The sequence below is a fragment of the Phyllopteryx taeniolatus genome, chromosome 22 (assembly GCF_024500385.1).
Source record: "Phyllopteryx taeniolatus isolate TA_2022b chromosome 22, UOR_Ptae_1.2, whole genome shotgun sequence".
Lineage (NCBI taxonomy): Eukaryota > Metazoa > Chordata > Actinopteri > Syngnathiformes > Syngnathidae > Phyllopteryx > Phyllopteryx taeniolatus.
This window is the reverse complement of record NC_084523.1, coordinates 7,123,407-7,139,678: the sequence shown is the minus strand read 5'-3', so window position 1 is coordinate 7,139,678 and position 16,272 is coordinate 7,123,407. Positions and strand designations below refer to the sequence as shown.

General features: G+C 43.0%; 1 protein-coding gene across 6 annotated transcripts in view; it reads right to left on the bottom strand.

The window, feature by feature from the left end:
* The window catches only part of chchd3a (coiled-coil-helix-coiled-coil-helix domain containing 3a), a 43,476-nt gene extending 28,365 nt beyond the window's left edge, over window positions 1-15,111 (bottom strand). For 3 of the 6 annotated variants that reach the window (XM_061762417.1, XM_061762418.1, XM_061762420.1), the window contains exons 1-5: window positions 14,894-15,111; window positions 13,895-14,188; window positions 13,591-13,708; window positions 7,847-7,940; window positions 1,843-2,023 (exon numbers count right to left, since the gene is read on the bottom strand). In XM_061762417.1, coding sequence (XP_061618401.1) covers window positions 1,843-2,023; window positions 7,847-7,940; window positions 13,591-13,708; window positions 13,895-14,188; window positions 14,894-14,974 — 768 coding nt within the window. In that variant the 5' untranslated portion in view covers window positions 14,975-15,111. The remainder of the gene's footprint in view (window positions 1-1,842; window positions 2,024-7,846; window positions 7,941-13,590; window positions 13,709-13,894; window positions 14,189-14,893) is intronic. The other 3 variants (XM_061762419.1, XM_061762421.1, XM_061762422.1) reach the window with 3 other exon arrangements.
* Between the last annotated feature and the right edge of the window lie 1,161 nt (window positions 15,112-16,272).

Here is a 16,272-nt window from a genome sequence, read left to right as displayed (position 1 = left end):
TTGGGGTTGTACATGATTATGTTACTTAAGCTGATCTAAAATGCGGGATATGAAATGTAAAGCATCAAGAGAAGACATTTTGGAAAAACACAGGTAGACCAGGCTAGTGTTTGGAGCGCAGAAAGATTGATGACTTTGGGTTTGATTGAAAATTCCGCCTTAAGGTTAGAGCCCGTGTGTGACCAGTGATGGATTGGCCAGTGGACCAGTTTGGCTCTGGGTGGGCCTAATTCGTTAAAAATCAAAAAGGTAGGGCATGATGGAGGGTCCGTGATTCAATTAACGCTGATTCTGATGTGAAGAATAGAGTACGTTAATGCTAATGTACAGCTATAGCATTATTACTGATTTCAAAGAAATGTTTGCTAGTATTGACCTCGTTTGGCCTTTGTTTGTGTATCTGCCTATTAGCTTCCGTCCATGAGTGGCAGAACACATGTGAACCCTGACACTGAGCGAGCCGAAACAACAGAACTGCGGGAAGCCGACCAGAGTGACTGACAAGCAGCAACCCTGCCTACGCTCCTGTGAAGTTTCAATTACAAGGAGCTGGACCTGCTGGATGGAAAGAGTCCTCTTGTCAGGGAGGAAGGGGAGTGACTGGTGGTGGCAGAAAGGCCTGGAGGACGTGTACTACCACCGAGCCCCAGTTGGGCTACACTGTACTGTATTAAACCAGCAGGAATGCTAGTTTATCATTGGCACCTCCTGGTTTCATGCATAATTCACCTTAGATTTGGCAATTTGGACAACTCAATGCTTCCAAGTTTGTGAGAATAGTATGAAAAAAGTCCTTTTCTTCTTGCAGCAAGGTCCAAAAGGCATGCCAATTCTAGATTGTGTTCCATTTTCAGGTTCTCGGAGTGGAATGTTCTCCATAATCGTGCGTTTATTTATTCATTTATTTACTTTTTTAAGCTGCCTAACAGGCGTGGTACAAATCAGTTGCAATGAGATCCTGAACCAATGAGCTGAATTTAAATCCGACACGCTGTTTGAACGCTTGCCTGCGCGGCAACACACCAGCATGCCTACAATTGTAATTGGCTCGGGCCGCGGCTGCAGGGGTTATGGCTGTTATAGGTGAGCATGGGGAGGCATAACTGTTCACATCGTGGCTCTTATTGCCCGTGAAGTAGAGGAGAGAATGTATGGGGTTGCAGGGCTCGTCATGACCTGTATCTTAATGAGTTTGGTGGTGGTGGTGAGGGGGAGTAATCAATAGCACAGTCAACAGCAACTACCACCAATGACAAATGTTTTCTGCGGCAATGAATGTGGAGAACTGCCTTCAGGTCAATTCACATTCAATTAAAAAACACAGAGAAATACAGCCACGTGCAATAAAAACACCTGATTAAGTATTGAACCACCTTTTTTCAAAAACTTTAAAATAAAAATAAAAAAATGACACAGAAAATGCTTTCTCAGTGAAATACTGGGAAAATCCTTAAAACAAAACACTGACTGTGCATCTGACAATGTTTACAGGGACAATTGATGAGAAATACAGACCACCCAAAAATGATGGTGTAATACTATTAGGCAGAAAGATGAAGGGGCGCAGACAATGAATATTAGGTTACACTGCAGAGAGATTTACTTAGTTTGAGCTAAAGTTTCCAGTTTGTGTCCTGCCCCTAAAGCTACTGTAAAATTTGTGTGAGAGAGTGGTGAGGATCAATGAACTCGGAGCTCAGAGTGATGCTCACACGCCAACAAACCTGACATTTGTCAGTGAGCCAGGCATGACCTGTCGATTTCCGCACACAAGATTCACCTCAGTGGGCTGGAACTCGCCCTAAGGTAAAACTTTTAAGTCTGTGGGTTGCTTGCACTCACATAGAGTTGAGCGCGGAGCTTTTCGTCTTCGGCGGCGATGCGCTCCCTGATGACCGCCTGCTGGATGCTCTCCTGGTACACGGAGCGTTCCACGGACAGAATGCGGGAAACCTCGTCCTCCACGTGACGATGAGCCTCTGCCTGAGCTTGGGCCGATGCACGTGACTTCTCTGCCTCCAGCCTGTGGACAATGGATGATATAAATTAATTTTTACCTTCGCCAACAAACTTTTTTTGCAAGCAACTTCCTCAAGCCTCATGCGACACAGTTGCAACATGTCCTGCAATGATTTGGAAAAGGTCACAAATGCAATTAGGGAGCTAATGAAGCACAGAGAAAGGCTGAGACACTTTGATATTGATTTTCAAGATGTGTCAGAAGAACCCACCGTACACATGCCCTAGCAAGTAAATAGTCAGTGAGCATGTCTCAGAGAATTGAAATGAATTTGTATTGTTTCCAAATCATTTGCACTCGAGTGTGATTGTCACTATTTAACGGCTGGAAAACGCTGTTGCCTCCACAGATGCATTAAGCTCCGTGCAGACACAAGACCACCATTTGAACCCCAGTCACTAAGCCCTCGTAGTTACCTAGCAACGCACTCCCTGTGCAGCGACAGTGCGCTTGATTAGAGAATAGGAGGAACGTCTCTGAAAACCCCAGAACAGCCTCCTCTGCTAGGAATCAAGTAGCAAGGTAAAATAAACACAGAACAGACAAAGCGAGTGCCAGGGTGAATTATCACAGACTGAACGAAAAGTCGGCGAGGATCCCAATCAACTTCAAGTCTTGAGCGATTGCAGAGAGAGATAGGTAGAGGCAGGTGAATACTGACTGACTGTGTGGAAAATAGTTCAAAGACAATTTCCCAAACAAATTCCACAATCACCAATTGCTAGAGGAGTCATTTTTTATTCATTGTAGAGTACCAACTTGAGACGAATGTGAATAAACCTGGAAATTCATGTATCCCGCGTGGCACCATAAATTGTTTATGATACTGTATATGTACAATAAAAGTTGTTAAACTCAACATCAGGTTGCAATAATAAGGTATTAAAATCTTAACAGCGCATGGATGTTGAAGATGAAAAGAATGTATCCTGAAAATCAATGCAATTGACTGGCCTGTGTTGTTTTCAAGCATCAAAATGGGCAACGACGGCCCATGTACATGTTGAAAAGTGAATTCGGAGAACTGTTTCTAAATACACGTTTGAAGATAATTGCCGAATAGGTGTGAAAAAGACTGGGTACTATGCAGTCATGAAGTTTGGAAATATAGCGTTAAACTGCTTTTCACCATTTCTGTGTTGCTGATGATTTTGGCTGCGTCAAAGTGGAGTGACATATTTGGATATAACTTGAGTGCCATCGTTTGTATAAGTGGTTATCCGGTGCAACTGCGACTTAGTTATTATTACTAGGTCACTTTTCTACCACTATAGCATGCAGTTAGCTAGCTTGCAATGCCAACACCCTGAAAATGCAGCTTCCTCGGATGCCAAAATGTACACTTCTCTATGGTGTGTCAAATGTATGCAATTCAATAATAGAGTGTTATCAATCCCAAAACACAACAAATCGGAATGTAATATTTCGTATGTAAAATCAGTTAGGATCCAGATGGACAGAGAGGGCTTAGTGAGGACCATAACAAGCCGGCTATTTGCAAGATGATGAGAGGTAAGTCATGTCGGATGCTTTTGAGCCGCCGTGTGTCCCTCAACTCAACTAAATGTCAGAGCGTGATGGCAAACCGAAGGTGATGGGAGGTTCCATAAACAACGACAGAGGGGACGGGAGGAAGCGAGTTGCGGCGACTTGACATGTTTGGCCCTGGAGAAAGCCGAGCAAAGATGGAGTGAGGAGTTGGAGAAGGAGATGGAGAGAGGCCAGCCATGTCCACTCCCACAGTCCGCTGGGCCGCGAACGTCAGCACACTCCATCCATCACAGGGCTTGGACTCCCACTCACTCACTCACTCACACACGCACACACACACACACACACACACACACACGGGATACGGTTCCTAATAGCATTTTACATTCACCATTTCCCCACATTTCCCCTATACCTCAAAGCTGGCTTTACTCAAAAAGTTGATGTGCAAAAAAAAAAAAATACTAATAAATGGAAGCAAGTGGACCATAAGCGTCATGCACCCCTTCAATCATTGATAAACGTTCAGTATAAATAGACTAAACCATGTTAGAAATAAAGCCTGGCAAAAGAAAAGTGTATTTCAACTGACTTCCTCACAAGTGCTAAGCCAAGCAAAGACCGCTATCACTAGCTGGATGCTATCTGTCTGCCTCGCCTCTATTGCTTTTCAGCCATTATTGCACTCTCCCGGGGATATTGGACACATTTTTCATTTGGCTGTACAGGATTGACACCAGGTGGGGGAAGAGAGTGGTGAGAAAGCGGATGCTTCAGTCCAAAAAAGGGGGTGAAAAAAAAACATTCTCTGTGTAATGGAATGATTTTGGAGGACATGGATGATGTTTGCCCTTGGACTGAAAGTGCGCAAAATAAAGTGGTGGCACTTTATTTTCCGCAGGTATCCAGGAATTCAATCAGGAATGTAAGTTCCAAGTGAACAGCTTGGTTGGCACGGTGTTTTCTGATGGGTTGAATTCATGCTGAGTTATGGATGTAAGCACTCAAGAGGGGGGCAGCGCCTAACAGGAAGTCATGCTGTATGGTGATGGTTCCATGGCTCCAGTGTTGAGGGAACTGTGCTTGGTGGCATAGTTGGCACAAAGTGAGGCTTCCAGTGGTTTAAAGCAATCGGTGCCCAAGCTCAGGTTGTCGAGCGTGGATGATGGAATACTTCAATGCCCCTTGTCGTCACTGACTAGGGACCAATGTCCAAGGGATGAAGTACACGGTTTCTGGGATTGGTTCCAAAGAAGTTGGACAAAAAAACGAGGAGGCCAAGAACTGTTGAGAGGGAGCACTGTTTGTCGCCTCTTCCTGCCTCACTCCATCAATGGATTTCGGCCTGTTTTACTGCCGCTTCTCCTCCTCCAGGGGTTGTGGATTATTTTGGTGAACTGTGGGCCTATGAAGCCCTTTGAGACTCTTTTGTGATTAAGGGATATATGAATAAACTTGACTTGATTTGACTTCTTGGGTCAGTGCTTGAAAGTAGAAAAAGTGAAAGCAAAGGATTGACCAGATCAATTTTTCAGACTGCAGTATTCATTTTTGGATGAAACACAATGGTGACTCAAAACACTTTCATCCCTATTCTCACCCAAATTGAATTGGTTCTTCACGCCAGTTCTCTACTAACTACTTTATGTACCGGTAATCCTGTTGAAGAACAAATGATACTGCTTCCCTTTGAATTGTTACTTTCTACCTTCCATCATATACCTTCTCTCTCTGCCAAACATGAATGTTTACAGTCATCTACCTATGTTCCACACGAGCTTTATCTTGACACAGTGAGCCAGGCAGGATGGAGTCCGGCAAAGCACGCTGAAACAAAGGCATTTAGAGGCCCTATGCAATATTGATGTTGGGAATAATGTCGCTGAATGCTGGCCATGAATATTTGATGGGCCCGATGTGCTCGCTCCAACACGTATGCGCTGGCACATAAACACAGTACACCTGACTATGAAAGGGAGTTCAAAATGAAGCGAGGACAATGAATGGCGCAGATTAATTTAGAAATGTTGCAACATAAAAGCTGTTTTGTACGATTACGCCACAGCTATAAAAAGATAACTGCGATGGTCTTGGAAAGTCTGACTGTGGCTTATCAGAAGTATACGGTCACCTCTTATCTGGCCTGCTGGAATATGCAAAGTGGTGTGTAAACCTCACAAAAGACAAAAAGTATCACGGCAAAATGTAATAAAGAGCTAGACTCAAACATTGGGTTCGATTGGTTTGTTTGAAAGCTCGTTTAATAATCTATACATGGAGAACCAAGCGTGACCGAAAGAACTGTTGACGAAAGGACAGTTATATGTAACAGCAGGTCTGTCCGTCTCGTCCTCTTTCTTGGGAAGCGTTCTGCTCTGATGCATCGCAGGCAAATCTACACCGTGCAGCTGCAGCTCCTTGCAAACAAATTATTTAAGGGCCGTGTCCATATTGACTCCTCGCTGAGCCCTAAACTTCACCCCTTTGCTCGAGCACGCCATGCGAAATGCAGATCTCGGGAGTTCATTTATGGCTTGAAAGCTCCACAGAACAAATAAATTCACTCAATCCTAATAGGACCCAATGTGGTGCACATGGGAATGGAGCTAACTCTTTGCTACTCTGCTGCAACCTTCTTTAAAACGATGGTAAAACCTATTTTACAACTCACTAATTAGCTCCAAACCACCAACATGTCAATTTAGCCATCATTTTTGGGATTGCATTTGATCTACTATACGCGTATGACAAAAACTAGCTTGAGTTGAGAGCCGAAAAAGACCAGCGTAGTGAGACTCCTATTGACCGAAATGAGGTGATATAGAGGTCCATAGCTGTGGCAGTGTAGAGCTCTCAGTACCTTCATAAAATCTGGGCCAGGTTGTTTTTTGATCTTCAGTTCCTGCAAATGTCGTAAGCCAACAAACTGAACCTTATTGTATGTAATAGCTTGCTTTCATAAACGTGTACGAGGGGAGTATTCGGCTTTTGGGTACAAAGGCTTACAGAGCTCCCAAAGGAAACATATAAATTGCAGGACAAGTTGTATAACTAACTCCCTTGTGCTGTACCCACAGGATACAGCCTCTGGCTAGCGGACGTCATAGCTAGCCTTTTGGCAATATGTCACACTTGTTGCCTCCTTTGAACTGGCATCACGCAAATGTGAATACCATTGCAGATCAATAAATCTGGTCCTGTTTACACCCACAAAAAAATTGTCTTCCCTCACAAAACCAAATCTAAACTGAATTGTGTCTTTAAAACTAAGGTACATACGGATCCCTCATTTTGGGCATACCGTTACACCCTTACTGTGTTCACTTATACAGTGTGTTATTTTCGAGACATGCAGTCTAATTTCCGTTTGCAGGCTTAAAGTCAATTGACAGACCCAAAAAAAAAAAAAAAAACAACACACAGAATACATACAAGTATTACAGCTGATGATTGCTTGTTTATGGCTGCAATTTCATTTCACTCACACGAGAAACGAGGGCTTGAAAGCCGCCATGATGTCCATTAATTGCAGGGAGGGAGCAATTGTGGGGCACTTATTCCTTTGAACGGACTTCAATAAATGAGCTGCAGGAAGCAGTTACATTTAAAAAATTTAAAAGTACTGCAAAAAAAAAAATATAATAATAATAACAAGCATTTGTCCGGGCCACTTTTCTCTTGAGCGAGTCTAAAGAAGGAGCTTAATCAATAATTTAACACTACCTCCTCCTGAATGGAGAGGGCTTGTGTTTTTGTGAGTGTTTAACCACTAATCACAGTCGTCCATTCACCAGGGTCCACTGGACAGTATCCAGGTCTATTAAAGAGGGGGGCAGTAGGGGGGCAACACCATTAGTCGGCATCACGGCAGCCCCGCACAGCACCTGCTTGCTCCTTTACCTATGTGCTGAATGTTCTGTGCATCTCCGTCTTTAGCGGGGCTAATGGATCGCCAGACTCTACATGCAGGAAATTACCTCAGGTTTAGCACCCTCCTTTCGCAGGCATGATTAATTGAGAAGACGGAGAAGACGGCGAGAAGTAAAGTGCTGACGCCCCTTCGGAAGGAAGGCAGATAGGAAACGCAGTGGGGATCGGAAGAGATGGATGCCGACCTTTATGACTATTAATAAAAGTGGGGAAACATCGGAAAATGTCCCGATGAAATCCTTGAACAGGTACAGATTGACACCCTAGAAAAACTGTGTCGTGATCCGATCAAACGATGGCTGTTCCTAATATTTTGTGCACTCATTTAACAACCACAATCACAAACGTACAGTATTGTCACAGGAATACATCTTTCTTAATGTTGTGTGTATTTTTGCATCTCACCAAGCCTGAAGGTCTTGCTCTGCCTTGACCCTCTGCTTCTCCAAGCCTTCATACAGCTCTTCACTGATCCTTTTCTTCAGGGCTTCTTCATCAACTGAGCAGAAAAGAGATTCAAAAAATAGTTATAGTTTGGAGCATCAGCGATAATACAGTGTATGTGTTAAGGACACGGGCAAAGACCTTGTATATTTCAGGACGCCTCAGAAATGAAATGATTCCCAAAACACGGGTACGGACAACTTCTACGGTCACATCTCCGCAATCTTATCTAGCCATATTCATGTCGGGGACATCACACGTGGACGCCTCTTGTGTCCTCGCAGCTCTATCTTGGCAGGTAATTAAGCATGAAAGTAAAGATGGCAACCAGCGACCGGGCCGAAACGTGCTCGGAAGACACAAGTGCCACACGGTGCCCTGCACGAAATGCTTCGTGTGTGAGAGTGGAGTCACACTGCATTAGTTAGGTGGGATAATCCCTATTGTCAGAAGCTATTATTACCTGGTAAAATGTAATAACAGCAGGGCAGGCAAAAGACACACACACACAAGCACACAAAGACAATTTCCCTCAAGAGGGAAAATGTTAATATAGGCCCGCTTTTCTTAGCATTAAATGAAGGGGAATTGAAAAGCAATAATGGAAACACGGCAGACAGGAATGTAAAATGTTCATCCTTAAAATGCAATATCTAATCTTAACTTCAGGGCCCAAAATATCAATTAATGAAGAAAAAATCCTGAATATCTTGATTGTCTCTTGCATGCAACTATGCTCTACCAAGTCAGGAACTGGAAAGTGACAGCTCCTCCACCAAAAAAAAAAAAAAGAAATGTCTTGAATTCAAAATTCTCACTATTCTACTAGCTTCAGCATGTTTTTTTTTGCAGAATCCTACTAAATTCTCAAAAGAACAGAAAATCCAAGTCATCTTAAAGTCTGCTTGTTCACTACTTGTCAAACAACTTAATTCACAGTTTTGTGGCATGCTTCAGAATGCTGGCAACCCTGCTTTTTTTTTTTTTTAATATACTCTTAACTATGGCCCCAAAAACATAAAATCTAATCACATTAGCATTTATCTCTCCCATCACCTTCACATAAAAATTCTGCACACTTTCGCCAGCAAATTTAACACCCCCCCGCGCTTAATAATTCAACGTACCTGCTTAAGCACGACAAAGAGTCAACGGTAAACTTTCTCCCGCACCGTAAAGCTTAGGCTAACGAGTGCGGAAAATATGATCCGCTTGATACAATAAAGAGGTGGCGCGGATCAGGCGGAAACGCCCGCGGAAGCATCCTTCAGGCCTCAGCCGTCGTGTTTGACAGCGGCAAGAAGCATCATTGATCAACAGCATTACAACTCTATCAGGATCATTTGCAGGGTAAATGTTAGAAATATGAGCGATGTGAGGTCCATAAATCAAATTAAAAAGAAATTACATTTTACATGTAATTTGACTGTTAAAGTAAAAACGATTAAAAAAAATAAAAGAAATATTAAATTAAAATATTGCTCTAAAATTAAATATTGATTTCCATTAAAAATACATTTTATGAAATCACATTAAATTCAATTACAGTCCACTCAAACCTCAGCCAGTTTCATGTTAGTTTAGTACTAATAAATATCCAGGATGAGTGAGTTTTTCATTCCAAACCTACTAAAACTTCCCTCATTAATTTAGTCCCCAAATGGCCTCCAGCAATCAATTACCAAGGATTGTTTATTTTATCAGTTAACTCATCCTCTATTACCAATAAAGACCAAACTCAATATCGAGACATCATGAAAAATAATCATCATGAGTAGATGAATAGGCTCTCTGGGGTAGTGGCACTTGTTTGGATGCCTGCCACAAGATTCTCTCAGGCCCGCCGCACACATAGCGACGCGGCCGCAACCGACTGAAGTGGACAGTCGCAAAAATATTACCGTTGACAACTCCTGGCCGCACACCAAGCGACTAAGCACCGCACATCTACCGACTCGTGGCAACAGAAAAACTGCGACCCTGTACTGGGTTTTGAAGCTTCACATATAATATACTGTACGATATTGTTTTTTTTTTTTTTTTAATTGAACCACAAAAACATGGCGCGATTGTCAGATGGCCACAAAGAAGAGTAAACGGGGGATTTCGGCAAGAGAGACTCTCCATGCGTTGCTTTCTAGCCACAGGTACATATGAAATTATAAATACAGCAGACCTCTGCATATTTACGGTTCGGCATTCATGAATTAGCGTATTCACTGATTTTTGGGGCGAACCTATCCCCTGTTATTCGTGGAACCTCCCGCTTACTTGCATGTTTTTTCATTTTTTTACTTGATACCCCGCTTATTTGCAATTTTTATTTTCAAGGCAATCATCAAGAGAGGTAGAATTATTCGCAGATTTTCGCCTTCATATTGAAAGAAGCATGTCAACTCTACTGCTAGGTCTCTAAGTGTTCTCATCTATTTACACTGAAAATATATACCATTTGGCTATGGACTCTAAAGCGAAATGTAACATTTAAAGGCCTCTGAGTTCAGGTGAGCTGGAAAACCGCCCCACTTATCATTGTATCCTTTCCTGAAGCGCAACCTCCCAATAGCTCGAGGGCCCACATGGGGGTCAGTGAGCTTCTGATGTGATATAAAATCTTCAGGGGGGGGTCACTGCTTCTGGCCAGACGCAACCCCGTGTCAATCACAGAGTAGCACATGTAAATGTTAAAAAGATTAAAAACTCAACATCATCTTAGACGTGGCCCCCGTCCTTCATCCTTTCCTCGCCACCAATCACAGAACTCCGTGAAAAAGCTGACGTGGGAGAGGGGGGGGGACAAAAAAAAAAAAGAGTTGGCCAAGTATTGCAAGCGGAGATAATAGATGAAGGTAAATTGCATTTCTCATCAGGGCTTTCATTAACCCCGGGACCCGCGTGGAAGGCCTAATCTGAAACATTAACATTTCCTCACGATTCCTCGGTGGAGTCGCCTCGCAACTTTCACCACACTCAAATCAGAGCAAGAATAAAAATGCTAAAAATGTTCAGCCTTGAGCATACAGGTGCCATTTAGGTTTTTCTCAGTCATCTCTTTGAATCATCTTACCTGACAGCTCAGGGATTTGCGAGTTAACAAGGAAGGCCAAAAAGGGGGAAAAAAACGCCACACTTCACGAGTCTCGCACGCTCTTCACTTCATTGCAATGCATTTGAGAATGGCAGAACAGTGTTGGTGCAGGCTAATAGTCCAGTACGGCTTGTGTGGGCACATGAATATTTACAGCGCAACAGACGGAGAAGGTGTCGGGAGGTTCTTCACCTCAACAGGTTAGACTTACTGAACCATTTTTACTTATTTGAAAGGGAAATTTGAGCTCTTTTTTTATTTTAGCCTCTTAAAACTGTTGGTATTGGGTGTCTTGCTCTCAATTTCTATTCTTTTACAAATAAATAAAGTATTATTTATGGCATTGACTCTCACAGTGTGATTCAAGTACCACTAGTGGTATGCAGGTATGTGAAAGAATCACTGAATTAAATGTCCAAACTCTGCATAACGTTACAGTGACAAGCATTTTATTTTTTACCCAGTAGAGTACATTCGTTTGGTAAAGTTCAGTTGTATTTAACTCCCAGGTAAAATACAATTACATTTAATCTTGATGAACCGTTTGTTTGAGTAATTAACGTTTTTTTTAAAAAATCAATGAGGTACAGTTTTTTGGTTTTTCAATATTTAACCGCAGTGTTAACTGCATGTGTGTTAACAGTGCAGAATGTTACAGCAGCTTACCATAATTTTACAAATATTTTGAAGGGATAAAGCCTTTGCCTCGTTTTTTTGGATGAACACTTAGGCCTACTCTGACTATGCGACAGTTTTTTAATGTTGGCTTGATGGTGGTACTTGGAGAGCCAAGAATATTTTGAGGTTGTACTTGGTGTAAAACGTTTGAGAACCACTGATCTCTGGGGTCAAGGTGTGTGCCTCAAAACGGATTCTATTATTTCATTTCTTTTTAAATATATTATCAAGGTGCCAAAGGGGACGCTTCAATCCTGGATAATATATCATTTTTTAAACTGTATTATCTATGTTGTCAAAGGGTGCCATTCAATCCGCAGTCATTTTCTTTTGAAAAAATATGTGCAACCGTGCACCGTTGAATCCATCCCAAAGAGTGTAAACCTTTTATTAAAATCCACTCTTGTGCTGTGAGATGAAAATGGCCTCCTCGCTTCACCGAATGCGGTCGACGCGTTTCAAAAACACAGCGCGCTATTGTCGTATTTATCTTTAAATCTGAAAAGCAATTAGCGCAAACAATGGAGGGATGCTTTAATTGGATAGTGGCCAGAAAAAAACAGCAAAAGAAGCTTTTGTTGGATACAAGTGACTGAATTAAATTGTCGGATTGTGATTAATATGCGCTCAACAAACGGACAAGTGGCTCAGATGAAATTTGGTGTCAGAGAAGGGCAAATTTAAAATGTATTGCACATACACATTTGCCTTTACCGCAGCCTGCTGGCTTATTGTACCAAACTGCAGAGGTGTCGTTTTAATCACTGGAGTCATTGTTGCGTGGCACAAGTTGGCCTTTTTTAATTGGCACGCTGATTGAGCACAGTAAAAGGACGGGGATGCCTGCCTGCCCACGGCCCGGACGCCCATCTCTCTCTGCCCACTCTGCACCCGCACGCCTGTCTGTGTTTGCGTAATGAGCAACATTCAAATGTCCTCGGCCCAACCGGTCAGGAGAGCGAGAGGAAAATGAGCGCACAACTTTACTTTGAGAGAGAGAAGTTATTAAAGCAGTCAGATTACACCTTGTTAGGATCGTTATCAGTCATATTCTGTCAACGTATGCAGTTAATGACAGCAAAAATGGCCGCCGTGCTCAGCAGTAATGAGCTACTAATTTATTAACAGAACTAGAGAAAATAATTTATCTTTTTATTAGCAATCAGAGGCTGACAATAAATCACAAGAATGAAGACTAATTACAAAGTTGAAGACAAAAAGCGCGAGGTGGCTTAAAGTAAACAGCCACACAATAAACATGATTAAAATTCAAAATGTAGCTGCACATAAAATTAATCCCCGGACCCTTCATCGTCGGAGAACCTCTAATTAACTTTGACGAGGAGGCACTCCTTCCCCCATATAACTCATAATGAAATGAGTCATTACCGAGAATAATTCTACTTTTATAATGCATCTATTAACTTTTCATTGTTTGGATGACAACAGCGTGCCTGCCCACCTCCGAAGTAACATCCAACAAGGCTTTATCCACATACAGTTATTGAAAATGTGCCACCAATGCAAAAGGGGCCGCTAGAACCACCACCATCAGTTCATTTAGCCAATGAGAAGCCTGAAGCGAGCGCATGAATTTGCAGAAAGGCACAGGCTCTGCAAAGTGGAGCATTAATAGTTTGTTTTCTTTGTAGTAAAGTAAAAACACTGAGAAGTGTAACAATTTGAACAACAGTGTGAATTATTATGTTTTAGTTCTTTTTTCCCCACTTTCACTGATATTCACGTTTGTGTGTGACCCTTCCGAATGAGTTAAGAAGTTTGACGTATTGACAAAATCCTATCGCTAATCATGCCGATCGTTAGCCAGAGACTGAGCTGCACTGTGTTTGTTTACGGCGTAGCAGGTAGTATGGAGACTTTGTACCCAAAAATAGGAATACAAGTATCATTGTATCCCTGTGTTTTATATTAAACTTACTTGCTGGTGCAGCAGCAGGAGGAGATGGTGGTGGTGCTACCGGACTGGACTCTGGGACAGAAGCAGAAGATCCTGACTCCGCCACCGGCTGGGGAGGAGGAGGAGGAGTCACTTGGGCCTGTGGAGAAGGAGGTGGCAGGATGGCGACAGGCTCAGAAACAGGAAGGGAGGAGGGGAGGTTCGAATCAGGAGGAAGGAGAGCCGGAGGGGTGAGGGGTTCGCTTAGCGGAGTTACAGCATCCACCACAGCAGGGAAAGGAGGGAGAACAGGGGGGTCAGAAGGAGGAGGGGAGGGTGTAGTTACCGGCTCAACAGCGGGAGGAGCAGGAGCAGGAGCAGAAGCGGGAGCAGGGGTCGGCTCAAAAGCAGGAGGCGCAACTGCGGGCAAAGAGGTGGAGGGTAGCACCATGTCAATGACAGTGGGCGCTTCTACCTGCTCGGGTTGAGGAGGAGAAGGAGGTGGTGCTACGTTCTCTGTGGCAGGTGGAGCTGGTGGAGGAGGAAAGGAGGGGTTGGGGTGAAATGGAGGAGGAGGAACAGGCTTTGGACGAGGGGCCATAGAAGGGTCTCGCATTCGGTTGATGACATTCTCCGAGAGCTGCAAAGGAACATTCAAAATCATTATCAAACAGTTTCCATCAAGGAAAAATCATCAATCATCCTTTTTACGGAAGCACAGCATTGACATGAATGGGATTATGCCTTTGTGAGTCACTCTTGCCAACACCTGAAATCTTATCTGATGGACTTAAAGCCGCTCCGTCTAAATTTAACTGCACACACGCTCACTTTTGAAGCCTCTGTTTTCAGTTAGCAACTCCTGTCAAGTGACCATCGCGGTAGATGCAAAAGTGCTTGTTGCTATGATATGACCTCTTATCCACTTATTTCACTCTTCTCTGAACAGATTTGTACATTACATATGACGTAACGATGCCAAGCTCCATTCATTCAAGTGGAGGTGACGCACACGTGGTCTGTGACGTCAACGTCAACATTCCAATGACATTTATATTACCCCCAAAACTTACTTTAACGTGTATAAACGAAGGTAGACAGGAAAATAACTGTTTACAAACTTGTGTTGAGAGAGTTAAATGAGGCAGGACGTCATTGAAGCCTGTCAAAAATAGTGATCCAGTTAACAACATCATTCAAGCTAGGAAAAACACGTGCAAAATATGAAGACTTTACGATTAAATGACAATAACATAACACTAGCAATAACACTCACGCATCTTTTTTGCCAGCAATTGTTGTTATAGTGCAACAGTTTTGCATGCAAGTGTGCTGTCAAACTCACCCTGATGCCCTTCACCACTGTTACATTCTCATTCTCGTCAGACTCAAATGACACTCTTCGGCTACTGTTATTGGCTCCCATTGTCACACCGCAGGTCCAGAATGTATCAAAATATCTACATGTATTTATAAACACTAATGTCAAGTTGAGATTTAGCAGAGTTACACGAGCGTTCGGAGTTGTCAGAGGTGCACACACTGCTGTTCCGGCTTCTCCGGTATGACGTGCTAAGAAACACGGATGTGATTGGACAATTGCTTTCGGGTCTTACCATTGATTATTTCTATTGGTTGTTTTTTTTTCAAGAGCGAGACGGAAGTCCAAGATTCAGGACCTCACAGTATAAGACAGTAATATCCAATATTTAAAATGGATTTTATTCAAATTCTATATTATTTTATATATTAATTTAACCCTAATTATTATTTTCAAAAATGTTACTAATAATATTTGTTAAAAATATTAAATTTAACTATTTAGTCTTAATTGCTATACATTGGGGTACATTGCCTATTTATTTTAGAGGATTGACTTACCACCTAGCTCATGTGATGTTTTTCGAGCTGATAACAAGCGATAATGAAATCTAAAAATACATATTGCAGGCAAATGGGAGGTAATTATGGAACAGTGCTGCAGACAGAAGGTGAGGAGGAGAAAGAAGCAGGCGTAGTCTTGCCGCAGATGACTTATTGTAATTCACACTCAACACAACATATTGCTTGTGGCTTTGGAAGCTTGCCCAGATTGTTGTCAGCTTCACTTACCACCAATGAGCATGTCTTTGTCCAGTCAGTGCACAGGCACATGTGTTGTGTACATTGCATTATGACTCATTTCAGTGGTTTATTTCTTTCCCTTTGTCTACCAGCAGCAGAAAAAAACATATTTGAAGATATATAAAAGTGAGACCTGGAAGGGCGTGATTGGGAGGAACGGTCCCCCAATCAGGACCGGAGCGGTGTTGGATGTCCATAAGCATAAGGGTGTCTACATGTGCACTTAGCACCAGGACACCCTAAGTCGCAGTTCGATGATCGACTTTGTCTTGGAATTCTGGTCCGCCATCCGGCGTCTCAGGAGGGGGAAGCAGTGCACCATCAACACTCTGTATAGTTGGGATCGGGCGCTGCTGACCTCGACTCGGGACGTTGCGAGTCGGTGGGGAGAATACTTCGATGACCTCCTCAACTCCACCGGCACGCCTTCCCATGAGGAAGCAGAGTCTGGGTTCTCTGAGGCGGTCTCTCCTATCTCTGGGGTTGAGGTCACCGAGGTGGTTATAAAGCTCCTTGGTGGCAAGGCCCCGTGGGTGGATGAGATTCGCCGGGAGTTCCTAAAGGGTCTGGATGTTGTCGGGCTGTCCTGGTTGACACATC